Raw genomic sequence first — 25,816 nt, 5'->3', positions numbered from 1 at the left:
GCTCAACATTCAGAAAACGAAGATCATGGGATCCAGTCCCATCACTTCATGGGAAATAGATGGGGAAACAGTGGAAACAGTGTCAGACTTTATTTTGGGGGGCTCCAAAATCACTGCAGATGGTGACTGCAGCCATGAAATTAAAAGACACTTACTCCTTGGAAGGAAAGTTATGACCAACCTAGATAGCATATTCAAAAGCAGAGACATTACTTTGCCAACAAAGGTTCGTCTAGTCAAGGCTATGGTTTTTCCTGTGGTCATGTATGGATCTGAGAGTTGGACTGTGAAGAAGGCTGAGCACTGAAGAATTGATGCTTTTGAAGTGTGGTGTTGGAGAAGACTCTTGAGAGTCCCTTGGACTGCAAGGAGATCCAACCAGTCCATTCTGAAGGAGATCAGCCCTGGGTGTTCTTTGGAAGGACTGATGCTAAAGCTGAAACTCCAGTACTTTGGCCACCTCATGCGAAGAGCTGACTCATTGGAAAAGACTCTGATGCTGGGAGGGATTGGGGGCAGGAGGAGAAGGGGACGACAGAGGATGAGATGGCTGGATGGCATCACTGACTCGATGGACGTGAGTCTGAGTGAACTCCGGGAGTTGGTGATGGACAGGGAGGCCTGGCCTGCTGCAATTCATGGGGTTGCAAAGAGTCAGACACGACTGAGCAACTGATCTGATCTGATCTTAAAGTCACTGCAGATGGTCACTGCAGCCATGAAATTAAAAGACGCTTGCTCCTTAGAAGAAAATCTATGACTAACCTAGTCAGCATATTAAAAAGCAGAGACATTACTTTGCCAACAATGGTCCATCTAGTAAAAGCTATGGTTTTTCCAGTGGTCATGTATGGACTTGAGAGTTGGACTATAAAGAAAACTGAGCACCGAAGAATTGATGCTTTTGAACTGTGGTTTTGGAGAAGACTCTTGAGAGTCCCTTGGACCGCAAGGAGATCAAACCAGTGTATCCTAAAGGAAATCAGTCCTGAATATTCATTGGAAGGGCTGATGCTGAAGCTGAAACTCCAACACTTTGGCTACCTGATGTGAAGGAGTGAGTCATTGGAAAAGACCCTGATGTTGGGAAAGATTGAAGGCAGGAGGAGAAGGGGACGACAGAGGATAAGATGGTTGGATGGCATCACTGACTCAGTGGATATGAGTTTGAGCAAGCTTTGGGAATTGGTGATGGACAGGGAAGCCTGGCATGCTGCAGTCCATGGAGTCGCAAAGAGTCGGACTGAGCAACTGAACTGAACTGATAATATAGGTATGTGTATAACATATAAAAAGTTCTCTGAAAATGTTTAAAATAAATCAAAACTTAAAAGAGGTTAAGTTTCAGTTACTGAGAAAGTTAAGTCAAACATGATGCTAAGTAGCGGAGGCACTGCTCTACTAACACTGCTGTTTATGCCATGTGCAATGTCAGAGAGCATGGCACTTACTAATTGACTTGGTCCCGTTTGAGCTAATTATCAAAATAAATCAACTCAAACTTCTACTATGCTAACTGACTCACTGTATTATATCACCTTATTTATAACTGTAGCCTCTCGCATAAGAGTATTCAACTCCTGGACTCACTCAAATTGTTAAACTCTTTCCTACATTCCAGTAACTGGGCCCTGGCCCTCCTGGGTGCTGCCGTGTGGTGACGGCAGCGCTCTCTGACTCCTGCTGACTCTGCAGGGGCCTCACATCTGGCCAGGAGGTCGGAGACCTGCCTCTGTAAGCAGAGGCGGGACTGACCCTGCCCTGCTCCTCAGGAGCGCTGAGCATCCCTTTCCCGATACAGGACTGTTCTGGAGCATGGTAGGTACTGACATACAGTCGATGCTGGGTGAAATGTCTGCTGTGTGCCCTTCCTGGATGCTGCAAGTTCAGGAAGATTCTGGGCACGTCAGCCCTGCCACTGAGCAGTTATATGCTTTTGGGGACACTGGGCAAACTCTCAGGGCTTCGGTTTACTCGTGGACACGGCAGACAGCACCGACCACGACTGGAACCAATTCACAGACAGGGTGCGTCTCAAAGCCGTTGCTGGTGAGGGTGCTGGTCTCAGGCCTCCGAGGAGCTGGGGGCGTGAGAGGGCCTAAGGCAAACGCGGGTCTACCCCTCTGGCTACAGACTCTAGAGCAGGGGAAAGACAGGAAAATGCCAGACGGTTAGCAAAGCAGGTCTGTGCTCTGTGTGGGCACCCGTACTATTCGTATAGTGTATTTCAACACTCAATCAGGCCAAGCTTGTGTTATCTGACACACAGGTCCGGTTGGAAACTCAGAACCACCACCTCGCAGGCAGTTTATTTATTAATTTTTTTAGGCAGTTAATTTTGAGTGGAACGAGTAATAATGGAGATCATGAGAAAAATTTAGACCTTGGCGCTGCTAATATTTATTAATGAATTACCTAGCAGCACTGTTATTCATAATTTAAAAAAGCATTTTTCCCCCTGTTGTTTAGAAGGATGTTAATAATCATTATGTTCTGTTCTGAGGCTGGTTATAGTTAGTACAGTTACTGACAAATTGTACCCAAAGGAGCAGTATTTTAGAAAGGATAAAAGGAGAAGATAAAAACCCAGTAGGGTTTGGAGTCAGCAATGAAAATACTCATCAGAACAGTAATAGAAAATACTAACTCTGTGTACAGTGGCGGGACAATGTAATTCACGATCACTGTACAATCGTAAGCCGTCTGTCACTAGCGCAAGAGAAGACAGCGGCAGCGGCAGCGGAACAGCCGGCTGGCTCTCGATCCAGGCGTAAAAACTGCTCAAAACGTTAAAAAAAAAAAAAGGAAATGGGTAATTCAGAGCAATAATTTTGCACTTTTAAATGATAATGATAAGAAACCATTATTTCTTTTTCAAGATCATAATTTCAAAACAACCACAGACCGCACGCCTTTTAGGCCCTTCTGACCAGTGTTTTGTAAATTCACACAACCACTGACAGCGTGAGAGACAAAACGTCCTTTTTGAAAACTATGCTGTCTTTAAATGTTCATTTACATGAAATCCATCTCTTACCATGGCTCTGCCAGGAGAGCTCCGAGGCAACCACGCTGGGGTCAGACACCCAGGCTCCCTCGAGGCCTGTCCTCGCGCTAAGTCGCGGCCAAGAGCAAGCCACGTCAAGTCCCTCTGTCGGCCATGGTTTCTTCATTGTCAACTAACACCTGCCCTGTTCAATCATGAAGTTCAAATGAGATGATGTAAACTCTACGTGGAAAACTACAAATGCCAGGCAAAAGTGGAGCACGTGTCTGCACCTACAGTTACACGTGACGGTCCAACAGAAACAGCAACTTACAATTAACCACAGCCAACCTCTAGGAAGCACAAGCTCCGTGCCCGGCACTGAGCCCTAGCCGTGTAGATCTCAGGACAGCTCTGCAAGGTGTGAACACTCACCCCTTGCCCTTCTCATGGTAAGTATGAGATACCTGAGGCTTAAAGACATGAAGTGCCTTGCCCCAAATTAGACACAGCTGGTGACTGTGAGTCCTGCGTTCGCTCCCCAGCACTGGACAGTCCCCAAGCACGTCAAGCACCAAGTGAGGAGGCTTCGAGAATGGCTTCCCTTCTGCCGGCCCACCAGCATGGGGCAGAGACGCCCCGGGTACTGTGAGAGCCACATGCGTTCCTGCTCACACCCGTCAGGACAACCAATGCCAATTCTGGGCTTGGAGAATAAAAAGGAAACCTTTCACACATTTATAAGCAAAGAGAGATGAATACAGAAAGAATATATCTCTTTTTATTGTAATAGTTGGCAAAGAGAAAGTTGAAGCTTTAAAGAAATTCAGTATCCTTTGGTTGTTCTTACGCAAACTGGATCAATGTTATAGGTTTAATCCTTGTTGGTGGAAATCAAATCAAAAGGAAAATCATAAAGCATTGTTTCGAAAGCTAATGTAATATATATATTTTTTAAATTCTTTACTTTTAATTGGAGGATAGTTGCTTTACAGTATTGCATTGGTTTCTGCCATATATCAACATGACTCAGCCACAGTCACCCACAGGGAACGCACTCACCCTAAGGGGACATGTGTATGTCCCCTCCCTCTTGAACTTCCCTCCTGTCTCCCACTCCATCCCACCCCTCCAGGTTGTCACAGACCACCAGGTATCAAACAGCAAATTTCCAAATTTTACATACGGTAATGTGTATATTTCAATGCTCAACATCTCATAATTAGGGAAATGCAAATCAAAACTACAATGAGGCATCACCTCACACCCTTCAGAATGGTCAGCATCAAAAAATCTACAAACAATAAAAGCTGGAGAAGGTATGGAGAAAAGGGAATCCTCTTGCACTGTTGGTGGGAATGCAAAATGATACAGCCACTATGGAGAACAGTATGGAGGAGAGTCCTTAAAAAAACTAGGAATAAAATTACCACATGATCCAACCCCACTACCGGGCATATACCCTTAGGAAGCCATAACTGAAAAAGACACATGTGTCCTAATATAACATTAAGCATTTTAGATTAAGCATATGCTAACTAAATGCAGATGTAAAACCAGTGATAAGTGAGGAATTTCACAGTGAATTGTAAAAAACAGATTCAAAGGCAGGGTTAGATTCTTTGTGTTTAACCACTAATTTTTTAAAAAGTCATCATCATAAACTTTGGTATTGCCATAAAATATACCCCCCAAAATAAAGTAAACTCACCTTTGGTTTTTTGATCAGCAGCCTGAAAAAAAAAAAAAAAAAAATCAAAAACTCTTTAGGAACACTGTGTAGAATGTACACATTCACCGAAAGTGTATAAGCAGACTTTAATATTAGAAACTTTAGAAACAAGTTTTTGCCCAATTACTTTATTAAAATTTATTACTAGGAAAAAATTTATTACTAGGAAAAAATAATTGTCTACACGCTATTTTGTGCCAATATTGACCCAAAGGCAAAACAATCTATCTGGAAGCTCATTTAAGCTCTATATTTTAATACAGACTAAAACATAAACAGTTTTAACTATAAGATACATTAAATCAGGCAAGAACAAAGTAAACAGTGTAATTTGTACATTAAATGCCCTAAAATTCAAGCCTGATGGTAAGAATTACAGTAGGACTTTAAATTGTAATATTTACTATAGAAGTCGTAAAAGAACACTTGCCAAAGCTGCAAATATTATTTCTAGCTTTTCTAACAAAATCAGTTAAATGGGCCTTGCACATGGTTGTTTTGGACAGTTCAGTTTACTACCAGTGACTAAAAGTAAAGTCAAAATCCTTCAAAACACAGCTCTAATGCTTCTTCTAAAGACATTTTGTGGTTGTCACCCTTCATCTATGTCACCAGCACTCTAGAGAGAGCGTGCTGCTGCTGCTGCTGCTGCTAAGTCGCGTCAGTCGTGTCCGACCCTGTGCAACCCCATAGACAGCAGCCCACCAGGCTCCTCTGTCCCTGGGATTCTCCAGGCAAGAATACTGGAGTGGGTTGCATTTCCTTCTCCATAGATTGAGCATACGGAATTTCACAAGTATTAACCTGAACCTCTGTAGTGTAATGGCCACGATAACACAGTGAGACACAGAGTGGCTACAGAAACAATGGAGTAGGACTCTAGCCAAACCTTTTTCTGAGCACCTTCCTTCTTTTTCTTTTCTTCCTGCTTTTTCTTTTTCTTTTCTTCCATCAAATGTTCCTCTTTTTGTGTTTCTTGTTCTTTCTCCCTATTAAAAATAAAGAAAAGTGGTATTAGCCTAATGTCCATTTAAAATCAATGATTCAAAATGAAAAACAAAACAAAACATTAGCTGCCAAAAGTTGCAAGTCAAGCAAAGTTCCACGCATGGTACGAAGAAGGATATTTTGAGGAGAGGCATTAGACATGGCCGGTCACCCCCCGCCCCCTCCAGGGCTCCACTTCTCTGTAGGTGCCAGAGCACACAGCCACTGGTGGCAGCCATTCACTTGGCCCACATCTGCTGACTACCAATCTTCCAGCAGGCAGTGCACCGGGCATTAGAGGACAAGATGGAGAAAAAGACACAGTCCCTACAGTCCAGCTCCAGACCAGTATTTCTGTCTCAGGGACCACCATCATCACATTTTCCAGATTAAAATTGCAGACTCGTGGGTCCCACTCTAGAACAACCAAGTCAGAGTCTTTGGAGGCAATTCTTAGGCACACCTTGTTTGTTCGACAAACCAATTGTTTTTTAAACAGAGCTCCCTACACAGCATGGGGAGCTGCTGGAAGGGTACACTGAACACAGCACCGAGCAACTTCCGAAGAGTCAGGTGGCTTATGAGCTACAGCTTAATGTCGCAGAAGTGTCTGGTTGGCACAGGGCGGGCTGTTGTTGGTTATCAACTCACAGCTTGTCAGCTCCAGATTCACCCTCCAGCACACGCCATGCAATGATGGATGTGTTCCCTTAAGCCCTTCTTCCCTGTGAGTGCCATGCAGAAGTTTCCCAGTGCAGGGCCCCAGAGGAACCTGCAGGAGCCAGGGGCTAGCCTGCTGTGAGGTCAGCATGTGGCTTGAGGACCCCTGGGGAGGACTCTGGCCACGGAGCGAGAAGAGAAGGGGCAGCCTCCTAGCAACCCTGCAGCTCTGGCGTGATCCAGGGTCGGCTTCCAGTGACCCTGTCAGCACACACCCTGCGGGCCTCCTGCTGCTTGCCACGCTCCCACTCCAGTCTCTATGGTCTTCTCCCCATGATGCGGCCGTGGCCTTCCTGATGGGGACGCCACGTGCTCTGTGCCCACGGCACTGACCCTGCCCCTTTGCGCACCGGCATGCCTGGCCATCAGCAGCAGCTCGCACCGGGAAGGCTGCCACCAGGGGCCCCCACTCCTGTGTGCCCGTGTGATGGGCTACTGGTAGCGGCTCTCCACGGCTGGAGCAGCACTTCCTGTGACCACCAACTGCCCACTGGCTGACCTGGGCGATGCGGGGAGCCGCTCTGCCACCCAGGGGGCTGCACAGGGGGCGTGAGCCCCAGCCTCGGGGAGGGCCCCCTCCAACTGGGCCTTCCTCAGGCTCTCTCCCTCAGCCCTAGCTAGCGCATGGTCTTCTAGAGTTCCTCTCTTACCACAGTTTAATTGGGCTTCCCCTAGTGGCTCAGTGGTAAGGATTCTGCCTGCAATGCAGGAGCAGCAGGAGACGTGGGTTCAATTCCTGGGTCGGGAAGATTCCCTGGAGGTAGGTCATGGCAATTCACTCCAGTATTCTTGCCTGGAGAATCCCGTGGACAGAGGAGCCTGGTGGGCTACAGTCTATGGGGCTGCAAAGAGTTGGACATGACTGAAGAGACTTAGCATGCACAATTTAATTATCCTTATAATAGACATTCCCTGTTGATATTGCCATGCAGTCTCTGCCTCCTCAGTGGGCCTGGACTGACACAGGTGGGAAGGAGAACTTAACAGAATAAGAAAGAACAACACACACAAAAGCCTCAGTACAACAGCGTTATCCACCCACCACTGTTGTGTAATTTCTTAATTTTGAAGTTTGTTTTTAACTTGTAAAAGTGCTTACGACTACTGCACGCATAGGGGATCTCAACCTAGCGTCAGTCTGTATATATCTGAGTATAATCATAAGGAAAATAATTTAAATCAGCTTGATTGGGGGGGGGGCACCTAAGAGACTGTCCTTGTTGGGCTCAGTTGTGTTCAACTGTTTGTGATGCCACGGACTGCAGCCCACCAGTCTCCTCTGTCCACAGGATTTCCTGAGCAAGAATACTGGATCCTGCATTTTTAAGCCACCAGGAAAGCCCACCTAAGAGATTAGTCTTCCTTTAAAACAGTGGTTCTTGGCCTCTCATCAGAACCACCCAGGAAGCGGACTTCCCTGGTGGTCCAGTGGTTAAGAACCTGCCTCCTTAAGGCAAGGGCTGTGGGTTCGATCCCTGGTGGGGAAGGGGAAGTAAGATCCCACCTGCTATGGGGCAACTAAGCCTATGAGCTAATGAAAACCCAGGGCAGCAAAAAAAAAAAAAAAAAAAAAGGAGCAACTTTTTTCACAGAACGACCCCCCTCCCTCCACAAACTTCCAATGCCAAGGCTGCAACTGTTTTCAGTGAGATCAGGGAACAGAACTCAGACATCAGGAGTTTTATTTAAAAGCTTCCAGATGACTCCAATGTCCAGCCAAGGTTGAGAAACAACTTTTAGAAGGAGGTCAGTACAATTCTCAAGCTTGGGAAACGTTCATTATCTAAGGTAATACCTTCTAGGAATCTTTTCATGTTAAAAGGTGCAGAGACACTAAGAAATCTGTGTTTAAATATTCTTTCAAAGCACAGTCAAGCTCTGCGAATGATGCACCGGTGCTGGAATCACCACGCTGTTGCCACACGTCTAGGGAAAAGGGGAACAAATAAAAACTAGGAGTGCCCTGACTGCTGAAGGAAAGTTATATGGCTCAAAATAGCCGGGAGTTAAAACTCCCCTCCAGGTCCTTCCCACCATTCTATGCAAAACAAAGAACTCTCTCACCCGAAGGGGGGAAAAAAAGGACATTCAGGTTGATTATGCCCAGCTCCCACCCAGTCCAGCCTCTGGCCGATCTCCAGGATTCCTTGTCCCAGCCGTTTAAGAGATAACTACTCTGAACAACCTTGGAGAAGAACAGGCCCCCTGAGACAGCAGCTTTCCACATATATGCCTATATATACTACTCTTCTCTTGGGCTGGTGCAGCAGCTCGCTAATCTGGCTGCTGCCCATTCCCGCCTCATTAAAGGTGATCTGCTCCTGGAAATCGCCGGTCTCGGTCTTGTTCCGAACCTCGCCTTCTCTAACTCCCTTACCCTGCAGCTACCCCACTTGTGCATGCTTTCTTAATCTACAGCACAATGAAAGCCTTCAATTATCTTCTGATATCAAATTTAATAAGGTAGGCAAGTAGAGCTACCTTTTAAAAAAAGGTATTCTATAGAAGATGGAATAAAAATTATTTTTGCTTAATTTTATTACTCTGAAAGTTATATTAATTAGAACCACCTATTCCCCTAGCAGTACAGTTTAGGGGCTTCCCCTGTGGCTCAGCTGGTAAAGAATCTACCTGCAATTCGGGAGACCTGGGTTTGATCCCTGGGTTGGGAAGATTCCCGGGAGATGAGAAAGGCTACCCACTCCCCTATTCTTGCCTGGAGAATTCCATGGACTATACAGTCGCAGAGTCGGACATGACTGAGTGACTTTCACTTTCATAGTATTGAAATAAAATGCTGGAAATAAACATCTCATGTAGCCCTGAGATACCTTACACTTTCCTGCCTGAGGTCATGTTTCTATGACTAAAGCATGATTCAAATGTTTGAACTTTAAGAAAATTTCATCTAATATTCCACCTAACTAGCACTACTTTCTTCTATCTCCTGGTATACAATTTATGCCATTTTTCATTTATAATTTTTTTTAACAGCATTGAATCTCATTTTTATTTATAAAGTAATACATGCTCATGAGAAAGCATAAAGAGTACAAAAGATATGTAGCAAAAAGAGATTCTTCCTTCTCCAGGGTTCACAGGCTCTCTCCATGGAGATAACACACACTAAGAATATTCTCGATGTGACTGTATAGTCGTGTACCTTTAAAAATGCCTATATTCTTGTATCTTGACTTATCAATTTGAGATGTTAACAGTTTGCTGCTGCTGCTGCTAAGTCACTTCAGTCGTGTCAGACTCTGTGCGACCCCACAGACACAGCCCACTAGGCTCCTCTGTCCCTGGGATTCTCCAGGCAAGAACACTGGAGTGGGTTGCCATTTCCTTCTCCAATGCATGAAAGGGAAAAGTGAAAGTGAAGTTGCTCAGTCCTGTCTGACTCTTTACGATCCCATGGTCTGCAGCCTACCAGGCTCCTCCATCCACGGGATTTTCCAGGCAAGAGTACTGGAGTGGGTTGCCATTGCCTTCTCTGATTAACAGTTTAATTTCTACAATGACGGAGGTGGATGTGGTTCTTCAGTACCCCAGTCTTCCACCCTATCACCTGTTGTTCAGTCACTCGGTCGTGTCCGACTCTTTGTGACCCCATGGACTGCAGCATGCCAGGCTTCCCTGTCCTTCACTGTCTCCTGGAGTTTGCTCAAGCTCAAGTCCATTAAGTTGGTTACTGCTGCTGCTGCTAAGTCACTTCAGTTGTGTCCGACTCTGTGCGACCCCATAGACGGCAGCCCACCAGGCTCCCCGTCCCTGGGATTCTCCCGGCAAGAATACTGGAGTGGGCTGCCATTTCCTTCTCCACTATGAATTAAATCAATGAATGGCATTTGCTTTAAAAGCAGTATGTTAATGTTCGATGCAGAGCTAGGTAGTACATGGTGCAGACATTTAACCTGTGTAGCTGCTTTTCCCAGAGTTCCTAGTTGTTTTTCTTTCCCTCTTGCTCTATCCTCCCTACAAAAATTCTGTTTTTGTTTTTTACATATCCGCCCTCCTCCAGTTTAAAAACAGGAGCACTCTCCTCAACCGCATTGCCCAAACTCCCTTCAGAGCCTTGGTCCAGGTCACTCTGTGTTGGGAGCACTATGCTAGGGTTTTCTAAGTTCCTCCAGTCATTTCATTTTTTTAAAAATTTTAATTGTGGTAAAATATACATAAAATCTGCCATCTTAAACCATTTTTTAAGCGTAAAGTTACAGTCCTATGGTTGTATAACCCATCTCCAGAACTCTTTCTACCTCGTAAAACTGAAACTCTGCCCATGAAATAACTCCCCACTATCCCCCCCACCCCCAGGCCCTGACAACCACCCGTTCTATTTTCTGTTTTTATTAATTTGCCTATCCTAAGTACCACACTGTGGTTTTGATTTGCATTTCCCTCATGATAGTGGTGTCAAGCATCTTTTCACATGCTTCTGGGACCTTTGTATCTCTTTCTGGAGCCTGCTTTCATTATGATTTAATTGTTCCTTATATGTAACTCTGTATCACTGTGTCATTTCCATCAATACAGTGGGAAAGGAGAAAACAGACTAAGCAGAAGGAACAGTGTGTGCAAACTCATCACTGCCCACCCATGAATGCTGACCTGAACTTATTAACTCCGTCATCCTGTGACTTCCCTTGTCTTCCTCCTTGAATGATGCCCTCAATTATGCTGGAATTGGCTACCTTTTTGTTTCACTGATGGTTTGGCTGAGCATAAATTCTAGGTCAAGAATTAAGTTTGAAGGCACCACGCCCCTGCATTCCAGCATCTGCTACCTACTTAAGAGATGTCTGATGTCGTTTTGCTTTTTAGTCCTTTCTAGGTGATTTCCTCCCAAAGCTTCCTGTCACCCCCAGGATTCTGAAATTTCATGATGATGTGCACCTCAGTGTCTTTCTCCGCCATTATAGGTGCTTAGTATTTGGCTGATGTTTTCAATATAAAGGTGGTACTTTCGGTTCTCTGCTTTATTGAAAACATCTTCTGCTTTCTGAACAACATATTAAATCTATTAGATGGATCATTATAATTTACCTTTATGTTTTCTACTTTTTTTGCTATTGTTGCTCTCAATTTTTAAAGACTTGATCTTTCAAGTTCTTCTACTGAGTTTCCTATTCCATGATATTAAAATTTTACATTAACTTTCTTGTTTTTTAGTTGCTCTTTTCCCACACCACTGGGTTCTTATTTTATAGATACAGGTCACTTTTATGCTAGCTGAGGAGATTAATTAGAGTTTATCTGAAGTTCTTCCAATTTTCTGCATTGTTTGTTTCCTTTCTGGACACTACCTCCCTTAGGCTCCCTTTGATGTGAATCTTTTCTCAATTGTCTGGTCATCTTTGGTTTGACCATTCAACGTACCAAAAAACCAATTAGTACACAGGGAGCTCAACCTGGTGCTTGGTGACAACAACCTAGAGGGGTGGGATGGGGTGGGAGGTGGGAGTGAGGTTCAGGAGGGATGGACTATGTATCCCTGTGGCTGATTCATGGTGATGTACAGCAGAAACCAACCCAACGTTGTAAAGCAATTATCCTCCAATTAAAAATAAATAAATAAACTGATTTGTTTTGAGTGCATGGGGCTGGACTTGCTTCCTCATGGGCTTTGCTTTAGGAAGACTGGTTGGGGAGCTGGCTAGTTTGCTAAAGTAGCCTCAAAGAACAAAACATGCAGCCTTTCCCCTGATCATAAAGGGTGAATAAAGAGTGTTTTATTCAAAGTATTAACTACTAGATCTTAAGCATCCAGAACTGCTCAAACATTAGATGTCACTATTCTGCATTCTGACCATAACCTCCTACGCTTACTCCTGTTTCCACTGCACCCATGCATTATCTTTACGGAAACCTCCTGTTCCCTGACTTCCACTTCCTTGTAAGCTATTTTCATCTGCTCCTTTCCTAGAAAGCCTAAACCTTAAGATCATCTCATATGTTCACCACACAACTAGCATGTGCTCTTTACCGTGGGAGGTAGGCATCAGGGACAAACAGAAGGGCTGATTCACTTAACAAATACTCTCTGAACAGTGGCAGTATAAGCTCTCTGGGCTCACAGCAGTGACAAGGAGGGGTTAATACGCTTTTCAGGCTATTCATATAAATAATGCCTCAAACAAATGATGACTATTCCAACAGCGAGATGACACAACGCGATGAGAGCTGAGAAGCCTGCCGGGTGACGCCGCCTGCTCATGTTATCTGTTAGAGCTAAGGTCCTGCTTTTAGGGAACACTGTGTGTTTCCTCCTGCACTCTGGGCCGTAAGCACCTTGGGGGCAGGACTGTCTTCTGTCTCTGTGGCACTGAGAAAAAAAGCCTGTCATCATTCAGGACATTGCTGGTACAATTTCTGGTCCATAAACTCAGGTGAAAAAAATTTTTTTTAACATTTTTATTTATTTATTTGCCGCATCAGATCTTGCCTTGAAATGCTCAGACTCACTGGTTGCAATGCGCCCGCTGAGCTGTTCTGTGATGTGTGGCATCTTACTTCCCCAACCAGGGATCGAACTCGCGTCCCCTGCATTGCAAGGTGGACTCTTAGCTAGTGGACCACCAGGGAAGTCCCTCAGGTGAAATTTATACTGGAAGAACATCTTCGATAAGTGTACTTTCTTTCCCAGGGAAACTTAATTTCCTGAAATGACCAAGTAATATTTAATACATTTCTATCTACCTTTTGAGGCTAGTAAAAGATTATAAACTGTATTTTTTTTTTTTTTTTTCCCTGTGTGGAGAAGTTGTGAGGTGGATTTACAAGTCAAGCTGTATGGGAAATAAAGAAGAGGGATGGCCAGGTTGGGAAAACTGCATTTTAAAATTTTAATTAAAAAATATTTATTTGGCTGCACAGGGTCTCAGTTATGGCACAAGGGATCTTTATCTAGTTCTCTGAACAGGGATTGGACTCCAAGGCCACTGGACCACCAGGGAAGTTGCTTAAGTTAAATTTCAACTTAAAACTTTCATTTAAATATATATGGTTTTACACACAAGTGTAAATGTAATCTTATGCATTTTTCCCAATATAAACTTTGCTTTTGTTTCTCATTTGCCTGGCATCCCCTTACTCACTTTCTTCTCTCTCCACACCCAAGTCAGCGGTCCACTCTCCTCCACCTCCCTTCCAGATAACCCATGAAGCCACTGAGCTCATATTCTTCTGAGCCTTTCGCCATGTTCATGTAATTATATGGAATCATACACATTTATGTATTTTTGCAAAGGATTTTATCTGATCATTGTTTTGTCATACAGAGATCGTGTTATACACCTTTTTTTGCATCTTGTTTTCCTCATTCAATGTGTCTCTCTCTTTCCTCATCCATTCTCCCAACTGACAGACCTGGTCTATTTAATGATGATATCTCATTATTACTTTATTTTGCATTTCTCTGGCTATTAGCGAGACTTAGCACTTGTTTTCCTTTCTTTTAAAAAAAACCTTTTACTTCTGGCTGCATCAGATGTTAGCTGCGGCATGTGGGCTCTTCACTGCAGCACACAGGCTTCTCTCTAAGCTGTGGTGCGTCAGCTTAGCAGCCCCACGTATATGGGAGCTTGGGCTTCCTAAGTGGTGCCAGTGGTAAAAAATCTGCCTGCCAATGCAGGAGGTGCAGGAGACCCAGGAGTGATCCCTGCATCAGGAAGATCCTCTGGAGGAGGAAATGGCAACTCGATTCCAGTATTTGTGCCCGGAAGATTGTATGGGCAACGGAGCCTGGTGGGCTACAGTCCACGGGGTTGCAAAGAGTCAGACCAGACTGTGACTGAGCATGCACGTGTGTGAGATCTTAGTTCCCTGACCAGGGATCAAACCCACAACTCCTGCTTTGAAAGGCAGATTCTTAACCACTGGACCACCAGGGAAGTCCCTAATCTATCATTTCTAATGGCTACAAAATATCAGATCAGATCAGTCGCTCAGTCGTGTCCGACTCTTTGTTGACCCCATGAATCGCAGCACGCCAGGCCTCCTTGTCCATCACCAACTCCTGGAGTTCACTACAAAATATACTATGGTGTAAATGTTATCATATTCTATTTTGCTTTAAGTCTTATTAAATGTTACAATATTGCTTCTGGTTTTTTATGTCTTGGTGTTTTGGCAGTGAGGCATGTGGAATCTCAGCTCCCTGACAAGGGATCAAACCTGAACGCCCTGCACAGGAAGGTAAAGTCTTAACCACTGGACCACCAGGGAAGGCCCCCCATATTCTACCCTGTTATTCCTCTATTCATACACATTCACCTCATTTCTAGTTTACCACCACTACAAATAACTCCAGCTTTAGTCTATTTGGCTTCTGCTAAAGAACACAGCATTGCTTCGATTAGTGGTACAGTTTATGCTTCAGTAATAGTGGAAACTAGGAAAAGAGAAATCTGATATGGGGCTCAACTTCAGGACCCAGAGCAAGTCTGAAGGGCCAAAATGGACACAGATTGTCTGTGCTTTGTGTGGGGAGACATACAGTAATGTGTCCCTAGTCTACTGAATGCTATTAGAAAGAAAATATTTTTAATAATCTGGATTTTCAAGATGCATATTTCTTTTATTCTCAAATAGTTTAGCAACCACCGGATTAGAAGGCTTTGGGTGGAGAAAGAAGCCACTTATATTTTGGAAGCAGCTAGAAAAAGAAGGGAGGGGAGGCAGGAGACTGCCTGTAAGTGGAGACTCTAGGTACCAATCATCTCAGTCTTCCCAGTTAACTATACCTTCTCCCAGAGAAACATGGTTTGAAAGATGAAATTATGGCTGGAGATGTAGCTACCCTATGCAGAGGTATTCTAGGTGGAAAGTGTTCCAAATTCCAGTGTTTTATTAGTTAATTACTGCCTTTTTGCATACACACAAAAGAGGGTGGGCTTGTTTTGGCTGGGAGGTTTAGTCACAAGAAACTGTAACCCAGTTCCACCTGTAGGACACATCACAGTTTATGCTCTGAAGTCATACTGGTTGGACTCCAATGTCATGTCATTAAAATATTCAGTAATTCAGTGTGTGTGCACGCACTAGCTAATTTAATTAGAATTTCCTGGCAGTGTTTATGTTAGGAATAAATGTTATCAGGCAAAATTGAAAAAGGAAGGGGAAAGAAGTGGTATCCTGTCCAGTCGTCACAGAAACATTTCAGGTTCTTAACTTTTCAGAATGTGTTTGAATACCTGCTATCTGTAAGGACATACTCGCTTACACCCTTCTAGGCAGTATGAAAAGGATAAGATATATTAACAAAACAGCCTTAGACCTTGAAGGGGCACAGACTCTAACAGGAAAGTGACAGTGAGGCTGGAATTATGCTTAATACTCGACCGAGTATGGAATAAACAGAATAATGGAGTAGACGGCTTAAGCTTGAGATTCAAAGTCACAAAACCAGGTTCTAAAGTAGGTCATTGGCATAGAAGGTCAAGAACCTGGAGTCTCAAGTATGGGCTGGATTGCATAAAAAAACCCACACAGTTGTTCAGCATGACCCCAAGAGGTGGGGTAGAAGAGGGTACCACAGCTCTGACAAATATTAACAGGAGCAGAGGGTGGAAGGAAGAATTTTTATTTGAGGATCAAAGAATACTGTAGTCAGGGAGACTCTAAGGTCTCCTGCTGGTCACACCTTTGCATGATGCCCTCCCCATGAGCATGGGAGGAGCCTATGACTTGCTTCTCACCATTAGAATATGGCGAAGGTGATGCAATACCGCTTCCTTGACTACATTAGAAAGCTCCATCTGTTTAGCAGACTTGCTTTAGCTCCCTTTCAGGGGTCAGCTTTGAAACAATAGCTGCCATGAATCCTACTGCTGCAAGGAAATGAATTCTGCCAACAGCCTGAGTGAGCGTGGAAGCCCACCTTTCCCCAGTCAAGCCCTCTCTCCCATGAAAACCCAGCCCTGGCCTTCGCTGCTAACCCATGCTTAGCCACCTCACCCTCAGAAATGGTGAAACAATAAATGTGCATTGCTTTCAGTTTGTGGTAGTCTGTTATACAACATAAAAAACTAATTAGGTCATGCTGTAAGACTTTGGGGGCCAGTCAAGATGGAATAAACCCACCACAGCCTCTCTGCTACTATAACAAAAAAACTGGATGAGGTACAATACACATACAAAAAAACCCAAACTGTGAAAAGTAAACAAAAGCCAGTCAACTAGGTAGAGGAGTCTGAACTCGGGGAGGCAGCCGTACGGGGGCGAGCTTCTCACTTCCCCTTCTTCTCTTGCTGCCTGTTTGTTGTTATTTTGACCGGAGGTCGGCTCTGGTCACAGAGCTGTGCTGTGGCGGCCCAGGCAGCTGACGCCAAAAGAACCTCATCTTTCTGAACAAAGAACTAGGAAAATGAGCTCCTGAGAGCTAGAGAGTGTGGCAGACCCAGAGAGCAATCGGCTGGAGGAACCCCTCAGATTCTGTCCATCAACTTCCAGTTCCAGTTCCCCTTCGAGTTATGCATGTGTGTGACAGACCCCAAACAGGAGCAAAGGTTTGGAAAACTGAACTACAATTTCAACTACCTGTCCTGCTCCCCGCAGAGTCCTGAACTAACCCTTGAGTGGCACACACATGGGCCCGGCCCAAGGCAGCATAGCATAGTGAAGGCTTGGGAAACTGAACAACCTTCGAATCACTACCCACACAGCGCCAGACAGGCTTTGTGGTCTGAACCTAACTGGCTTGATTGCCTGCTAAACAAAAACAAAATAAAGTAAGTAACAACAACAACAAAATCAACATGCTCCTGAGGAGTTTAATAGCACTCAAGGCCCATACAACATATCCAGAAGGTCCCGGATAAAACTCAAAATTACTCTTCATACAAAGAACCAGGAAAATGTGGCCAAACTGTCAGGACAAAACTCCGGGGATGCTAACTCCCAGGTGACCTAGCTGTTGGAATTATCAAAGCCTTTAAAAGTTATTATAACTATGCTCCAAGAGGCAAATAAAGGTAAATGCCTGGAAACAAATGGGAACATAGATGTTCACAACAGATAAACAGAAACTATAAAACAGAACACAGTGGAAATTTTATTTATTCATTCACTTATTTTTCATTTTTTGGTTTGCAGGATCCTACTTCCCTGACCAGGGAGTGAACCCTTGTCCTTGGCAGCAAAAGTGCAGAGTCCTAATCACTGGGCCACCAGGGAACTCCCTCAGGTGGAAACTTTAGAACTGAAAGACAAAATATCCGAATAAAAAACTTCACTAGATGGGCACAATGAAAGAATGGGTGAGAGGAGACAATTTGTGAACTTAATTTGAGCACAAGAAATGATCTGATCTGAAGAACAGACAGAAAAAAGATAAGAAAGTGGAGTCTCAGGGAGCTGTGGGATAATACCAAAAGACCCAACACTCATGTCATTAGGGTTTCAGAAGTAGAGGAGAAAAAGACTGGTGAAAAGTAGAGGAGAAAAATAAATCTGAGAAAATAATGGTGGAAAATGTCCCAAATTTGGTGATATATATAAATTTACAGATTCAAAAAGCTATGTAAACTCCAAATGAGATAAACTCAAAGAAAAACCACACTCAGACATATCGTAATATTAAGTACAAGCAGCCAGATTCAAACGGATATGTGCTGCATAGTTCCATTTACATGACAAACTGGAAAAAGAGAAAAATCAGAGGAACATAAAACAGACCTGTGATTGCCTGGGGCTGGGAATGAAGAAGATATTACTACAAAGGGACAGAGCAAGGAAAGGAACTCGTTGGAAGATGACAGAACTAGTCTGAATCTTGATTATGACGGTGGCTATATGCACCTATAAACATGACATATACACTGCATGGATTCATTGAAACTTATATAACTGTGCACCAGAGACTGAACTGTACTGTATGTAACTTTTTTTAAAAAGTGAATAAAAACAAAAATAAAAAACAAAAGCAACAAAAGTAATGATTTGTAAATGGTCACGGGGAGCAGACAGGGGCTCCGGAAAATGTTGAATCCCTCTCTCATGCAACTCCTTCCCTCTCCATTCCTGGCCTAATGAGAGATGGGGCTTCAGCTGAATGGAGGGGGGGAGGGCATGGAATGAGTTGGGAAGAGTACAGAGCTCAAGATAAAAGTCTTCATTTTCCATAGACCAGGGTACCATAAGGTACAGAGGGAAGCTTTGGAGGAAAGGACGAGACACTGATTGGGAATGCTGACTGCAGGAACCTTTACTTTGGAAGGATGCAGAAGCATCACTGAGATCTGAGCAGAGGCATGGCAGAACCAGCAGGCCTCAAGGTATTCCAGAACTCTGACACGGGTTTCATTTAGCGCTAATACGGACTTCAGCTTCAGGATTTCTCTCAGCACTTACAACTGCGGCTAAAGCACCAAACCAGAACAAACCCAACAGCAGCCTCAGTGGGGGCAATGTGACTGACCAGACTCTGAGAAGCACACACGTGCTGCCTGCTGTCTAACCAAAGACATGCAGCCACTTCCCTGTCCCACCAGCCCTTCCCAACATCTTGCAATCTTCTTCCACTGGCTTTTTATCACAGAAAAATGATGTTCCCCATCTGGTAGGCTTTTCTCTGAACAATGAAGGTGATCACCTCCATCCGGTATTTTTGCCGCTCAGCTTCCTTTACTCCCCCCATTGGAAACTGTACTCCAATTTCCCCAAGTGCCAGTCCTTCTCTCACTCTGAGGTTTGGAACAGAGGCTCCAGAGAGGCGTCTGGCCAGTCCAAAAGCACTGCACTTCCTGGGCCGCAGCGCCTAGATACTGGGCAACTTCATGCACCCCAGAGGATCACAGGAACGGAAGTCGAAGGCCTTGACCACAGAGGTTCTGGAAATGAAGCTGACGCCGAGGGAGAGAAGCTAAGAAGCGGAGTGAGAATTAAGTCTTGGTAATATATATCCTTTGAGCCAAGGAACAAGTCGCTCCTGTGGCCTGCTACCTATGAGTCCAATCAAGACACTCCCTGGAATGTTAATCCTGAGATGAGGGGCAAGCAGCTGAAGCAGATCCATCTCAAAGACCGTGACCTCCAGACCTGCCCACCAGCACTTGCCGCCTAGGCTCTGCAGGCTGTGGAGACTGGCTTCTCAGCTTTTCCTCAATGATGTCAGCCACCTCTTATCCTTCCTAAGTCCTTCTTCCACTCCCTCCTTAATTTGTAGAGTCACTTTCTGTTGCATGTAACCAAAGAATCCTGATAAATACAGTTTATCAACAATTTATTTAATTTAGACTTATAAAAGTGCTGACTGGATCTAGCACTATTCAATTAGGATTCTCAAAACTAATCACATTCTGGAAACATTCTTAACCACTACAAAAGCTGCTTTAAAATTACCGTATCACATATCAATTACAAATACAGAGGTTAAAAGTACCTTTTCTTGAGGGGGCCGGGCCATGCAGCATGTAGGATCTTATTTCTCTGACCAGGGACTGAACTCATGCCTCCTACAGTGGAACTGCAGAGTCTTAACCACTGGACTGCTAGGGAAGTCCTTAAGTACCATTTTGTGAAAACCTTTTCTTTATTTCATTTCTGTTTAAAGTAGACTCAAATTAAGTCAGAAAATGACACAATTTTTATTGTTGCTCCACTTTCATCATCAGTTTTCATAATGATACTTGAATATGTGTAGTTTAAATATGCTTAAAATAACAGACACAATGCTCCAACCATCTCACAGATAAAGGCATCCCGGCTGGTACATTCTGGTATGTAAGTGACAGTGAAGTGAAAGTCGCTCAGTCCTGTTGACTCTGCGACCTCATGGACTATACAGTCCATGGAATTCTCTAGGCCAGAATACTAGAATGGGTAGCAGTTCCCTTTTCCAGGTATCTTCCCAACCCAGGGATCGAACCCCGGTCTCCCGCATTGTGGGTGGATTCTCTACGGGCTGAGCCACCAGGGAAGCCCAAGAACACTGGAGTGGGTAGCCTGTCCCTTCTCCAGGGTATCTTCCTGATCCAGGAAATGAACTGGGGTCTCCTGCATTGCAGGCAGATTTTTTACCAGCTGAGCTGCCAGGGAGCCGGAAGAGACAGAGTGGTTATTAATAATGATCGGGATTTCACTGAAATTTTAAAATAGGTACTATGTAACCAATGACAAGAAATCTTGACCAAGAAACATCTCCTGACTACTAAGGAACATGGAGGTGGGGAACCACGCTATTGACTTACTGCCGCCCAGCTTCACACTCAGTTTTTTGCCAGCTCTGTGAAGACCAGGACCTTTAAACATTTTCCTTTGCCAGCTGGCAAGACGTTAAGCTTCTTCAATAGAGGGTGCTAGAGAGACACAGCAGGAAAAGAGTTTTGCTCTTGGCTGACTCCTATAGCCCCCTCATTCTGCTACTCTGAGGAACTTCCCAGCAGTTTCCTCCCAGCCCAACCTACCCCTAAGCCTCCTCACCACCTCATCATGCTCATGACTTTTTTTGCCATCCCTGAGTCACAGCTGTACCCTCTCCAGAGGTCTGGACCTTAGCCAGGAAGCTCTCACTGGGCACCCCATCTCAGCCCTGGAGGCAGTGGCTACTCCTCATTCCACCGTGCCTACAAAATTTAAAGCTTTCTCTATTTCTAATTAGCAAATCCCTCATTACTCCAATCCCCTGTTAGAGTCATTGTTGTTTAGTCGCTAAGTCGTGTGACTCCATGGACTGAAGCCCACCAGGCTCCTCTGTCCATGAGATTTCCCAGGCAAGAATCCTCGAGTGGGCTGCCATTTCCTTTTCCAGGAGGTCTTGCCAGCCCAAGGATTGAACCCATGTCTTCTGCATTGGCAGGAGGATTCTTTACCGCTGAGCCATCAGGGAAGCTCCCGTTAGAATTCTTTATTAAACTTCCCTTGTTCACATTACCACTTGGTTTCTCTCTCCTGACTGATAGAAGAATCCTTAAATTAGAGACTATTTCAATCGTGTCATCAAACTGGAGACTTTAATACTGCCACACTAATGAATAAGTAGCATTCACAGACATGCCTAAATAACAAATAAATGACACCAAATATAAAACTACAAGTTAAATTTAATTAGTAACACACAGACCTCAAGTATGAAACCTGACAGGTGGGAAAGAGAACTCTATTTGTCTGAATTTGCCTAATATCACTTGCCCCGTAGTTTTTGTTTGATGCCATAGTATTTCTATGCTCTAAAGACTGTAATCCACCTGCACAAATTCAGAAAAGGTTCTCCTTCAGGATTAGGAAGTAGAAAGAACAAAGTCCCGGCACCATATAACCACTGGCCAGTCACTGAAGTGATGTAACAGAGGCCTGGGGTGGTTATCAGTGAGAGAACTAGACTGCAGATCATTTCCAGGGTAAACTGTATTTTAAAATGTTACAATTCTATGGACTGAAAGGACTGTTAACTGTGGACTCAATTTTGGGAGCCACTAAAGTAACTTGTGCTCAAAGTTGAATTCGAATTTGGGAGAGCAGGCAAGTGCACAAGACCTGGGTGGAAATAGCTTTACGACAATCTGCACGAGGGAAAAGTCGAATATAAAAAGAGATGATACCACTGTCACCGTCTACTCAGTCCCCTGACCCAGAAACATCTGTGGAGCCAGGGTTTGTACGTGAGGAGAGCAGGAAAGAAGGTCTCAAAGGTCTGTGCTGGAGTCATGAGCCTGCCTAAACGGTTTCTACAATGAAGCCTAAGGCAGGAGATAAATTCTGGGACCAATTGTATTTGTGCAGAAAAAACACAGGTACTAATAGGACTGTTAGCATTTCACATTAAAAATGTGAAATGCAAAGGCTCATCCCAGAAATGATTAGGAAGAAAACCTACCTGAAAAATACCAATTATTTAAAGAATTAAATTTTCTATTTTGTTTTTTAAACATACACTAGGTCCATATGACCAAAAACAAACAACAGAGTCTAGACAGACATCCTATGGGAACCTAATTGAGAAGAGTGTTCTATAATTTGCCATGCTGCTCTTTACTCAAGGTACGTGAACATGTATGACCTGGTGTCCAACACTATGTTCACACATCAGTTTAAAAGAGCAAATGTTTCTATTACTCTTTCAGTCAGCTCACTGCTAGTTGCCACCATTTTGGCTTTCTGATTTTTTTTTTTTTTGACAGGGAAGAAGTAGATTTATACTAATATAAATCTTGTAAGAGACGGAAGTGGGCAGGCAAGGGAACTCTGCCTCTGATTCAGAGTTCACCTCCTTAAAGGACTTTAACGGAACCACATCTGGTAATGGGTCAGTATAGGTGCTCAGAGCTAACCTACCATCTGTCCTAAAGTGAAGCAATGAGCAACTTACTAAATTATGTTACAAATAATGATTCAATTCCTCACTCTGTCCTTTATGGCTCCTCATTAACTATGAGAACACGCACCAGTTCTGCAAAGGAAGAACTTTCCCTAACACTCAGGTCCAAAAGCAAGTTTTCCGGGGGACACCACCCCAGGTGACAGAGTCAGGAGCTGGTCCTCTCTTATGCCCCAGAGCATGCACACAGCCAAGAGCGTGATGGGAAAACTTGGGGAACTGCCCCAAACTCAGCAATTCTCTCGGCAGCCAAGGCTTTGGTCCAAGTATGAAGGTTTCTGATGGTTTTGCTGAATCCAAAGATAAAACGTAGAAAATCAAACAATTCTCCATAAATAACCAAGTTCAACTGAAAAATAAATACTAAGGCAGCAGCAGACAGTTTGAAGTTGTAGTCTTTGAAAACACTAATGATAGCAATAGCTGTCATTTACTAAACTATGGGCTCGAAGACGTTTTCAATAGTTGACCTCAACGACTCCTCAAAACAACTCTGTAGAAATCGACATCACCTACGTCTTAAACGAGAGGCCCCTGAAGCTCAGAGGATCTCAGTGAGTAGCCCAACGTCACACAGACAGTGACTCTCAAGCACACGCTCATTCATCAGGCACAATGCGCCCCAAAAGAGCACACGTGTTTGTTGCATGCAATCCAAGAGTGACAGGAATGTGCTTCAGTTCTAAGACCTGACCCTACTTTTTGGAAATTGAAGATTCCAGTTAAGATCATCTCTTAGATGACACATTAGTTATAGTACTGGCGCAGCCGCTCTAAGACCCCAAAATACAACACCCTAAAGACGATTCTCCCACAAGTCCAAAGGCTGGCCAGACATCTTTGCTCTGTGAAATTATCTAGGGACCCAGTTCTTTTCATTACTAGAAGAGGAAAAGAGGCACTGCAGAGCAAATCATTTCTTTTTGGTTCACGCCTTGGAAGTTCATCATTATTTCTGTTTATATCCATTTAACCAGAATGTACCCATCTCCCCGTTTCTAGACACAACTGCGGCCAGAGAAATCTAGGTGTGCGCATCTAAAACTTCTTTCAAAAGGAAGGAGATAAGGCCTTTCTGGGGAAAATTAACAAGGTTCCCAGAAAATCTTTCAGAACAAATCTGTTACAAAAATGCCAAATTTTATCCAATCTGTTTTCAAATATAAGATGCACCATTATTTCTTATGCACTAAGAAAGAAAAATGCTGCCAATTTCAGAGACGTTAAAAGTGGGAAAAATGGGTTTCTCAGAATAAATGAAATAGTGTGCTCCTGAAACAACAAATCAAACCGATCTATCCTATGAAATTACTGGACAAAAACCAATTAAATTCTAGAAAATAAATTATTATAGTTGCTATAAGATCATGCTTTATGATGATAATATAAATGTACAAATAAATATAGGGAAGCCATAACTACACTTCATAAATTAAAAAAAAAAACAACCAACTCAATTCTATGGGAAAGTCAGACAGCTACTTACAGAACACATGAATATTTTGGAACACACAATTTGCTAGCACAGGGTGCTGTGAGGGCACGTGGGGAGGAGGGGAGGGTGCTGGCCAAGTCAGGAAAGCATGGGCGGTTTCCTGGGGAGGTGAGCTAAGCTCTGAAGGATAACTAGCTGGACTGGCAGGAGAAAAGCACGGACGAAGCTCTATGGTGGGAAGAAATGGAGCCTTTGAGAACAGCAAGATGACTAGAGAGCCCAAAGCACGGGAACAATGAAGAAATGGCTAAAACAAGTCTGGTGGGATAGACGTGGGTTAAAGTTTTTGGTCTTATTCTCAGAGCAAGAAGTTAACTGAAGAATTTTCAGCAAGAGAATAACAATCACATTTGTGCTTTACGAGATCATAAACAAGATAAACCCTGGAGAGGGACACACTAAACTGGAGGTGCCTGAGCATTAAATGGACGGGAGCTGGCAGCTCAATATATAATTCTGGATTCAGAGGAAAGATTTGGGCTGGAGAAAAATCTGAGGAGCTGCCAATGCAGAGATAAATCAAAACCACGGCCAGAGCTAAAACCAGGTCGGAAAAAAACTTAAGGAACGTCAGCATTTAAAGGTCAGACTTAGGAAGATGAGACTGTCATTCAAACACCCACCACTATTGATGCATCCATTATTATTAATAACTGGCCACAGTATGTCAGACTGTTTTAGGTAAAAGGATATCCAGTGAACAAGATACATAAGCTTCCTCTTATTAAGGAGCCTACAGTTCAGTGAGTAAACAAAAAGCACAAGAAAAAAAGATAATTTCAGTTTGCAATAAATGCTATGAATAAAATTGGCATTGCAACTCAATTCCATGATGGGACTGACATCAGTGATGAGATTTCCAAAATGAGGAGCAACTACTGAGAACGTTCCAGACAAAGGCTAATCTTCCTTCGACTTACATGAGAATTGCTTTCCTGAGGAATTCAGATATATACTACAACGGCACACACAAGAAACTGAATACATGTAAAATAGGTTCTGTGAGAAAACAAAACATGTTTTCCCCCTACCTAAATATCCAGAGGACTATCCAAAGTTATGGATATGGGACTGGTCCGAGGACTACAAAACGCCCAGGATCCTTGGTTCATAGCCCGCTAAATACCACTGCACCTGACCCCAGACATGCCACAGCCCTAAACACATCTCCCTGTTTCCAAATGCCCCCCAAAGGGGCTGGTACCTCCCCTTTTGAGAACCGCTGCTTTAAGGCAACAAAGCGCACAGGACACGGAGACGCACTGAGGCCTCTGTACTAATGGGTTCTAGTTTGTAGACGCTTCCGTGAAGTGACAATCACTCTTTTTCACTTGATAGGTAACAGATGACCTTGGAACAACATGGTTTTGAGCTGCACAGGTCCACTTACATGTGGATTTTTTCCAACAAATTCATACTATAGTACTACATGATCTGAAGCTGGTTGACTTGAGGACTGGAACCTCCTATACAGAGGGCCAACTGCAAAGTTACACGCCGATTTCTGGCTATGCAGAGGCCCAGCAACTCAAACCCCCGCACTGCTTAGGGATCAACTGTATCTGCCGTGTGCCCAATGCT

At 43.9% G+C, this 25,816-nt stretch overlaps 1 protein-coding gene across 3 annotated transcripts in view; it reads right to left on the bottom strand.

Moving 5' to 3' along the window:
• Positions 1–25,816, bottom strand: part of TNRC6C (trinucleotide repeat containing adaptor 6C) — a 113,345-nt gene that overhangs the window by 68,338 nt on the left and 19,191 nt on the right. The window contains exons 1-3 of one of the 3 annotated variants that reach the window (XM_055575247.1): positions 8,221–8,574; positions 5,608–5,707; positions 4,698–4,719 (exon numbers count right to left, since the gene is read on the bottom strand). In XM_055575247.1, the coding sequence (XP_055431222.1) occupies positions 4,698–4,719; positions 5,608–5,670 (85 nt within the window). In that variant the 5' untranslated portion in view covers positions 5,671–5,707; positions 8,221–8,574. Of the gene's footprint in view, positions 1–4,697; positions 4,720–5,607; positions 5,708–7,075; positions 7,438–8,220; positions 8,575–25,816 lie in introns of those variants that run through there. The other 2 variants (XM_055575246.1, XM_055575245.1) reach the window with 2 other exon arrangements.

Source organism: Bubalus kerabau, chromosome 4 (assembly GCF_029407905.1).
Source record: "Bubalus kerabau isolate K-KA32 ecotype Philippines breed swamp buffalo chromosome 4, PCC_UOA_SB_1v2, whole genome shotgun sequence".
Taxonomy (NCBI): Eukaryota; Metazoa; Chordata; class Mammalia; order Artiodactyla; family Bovidae; genus Bubalus; species Bubalus kerabau.
Note: the sequence above shows the minus strand (reverse complement) of the source record. Positions and strands in the feature narration are given on the sequence as shown.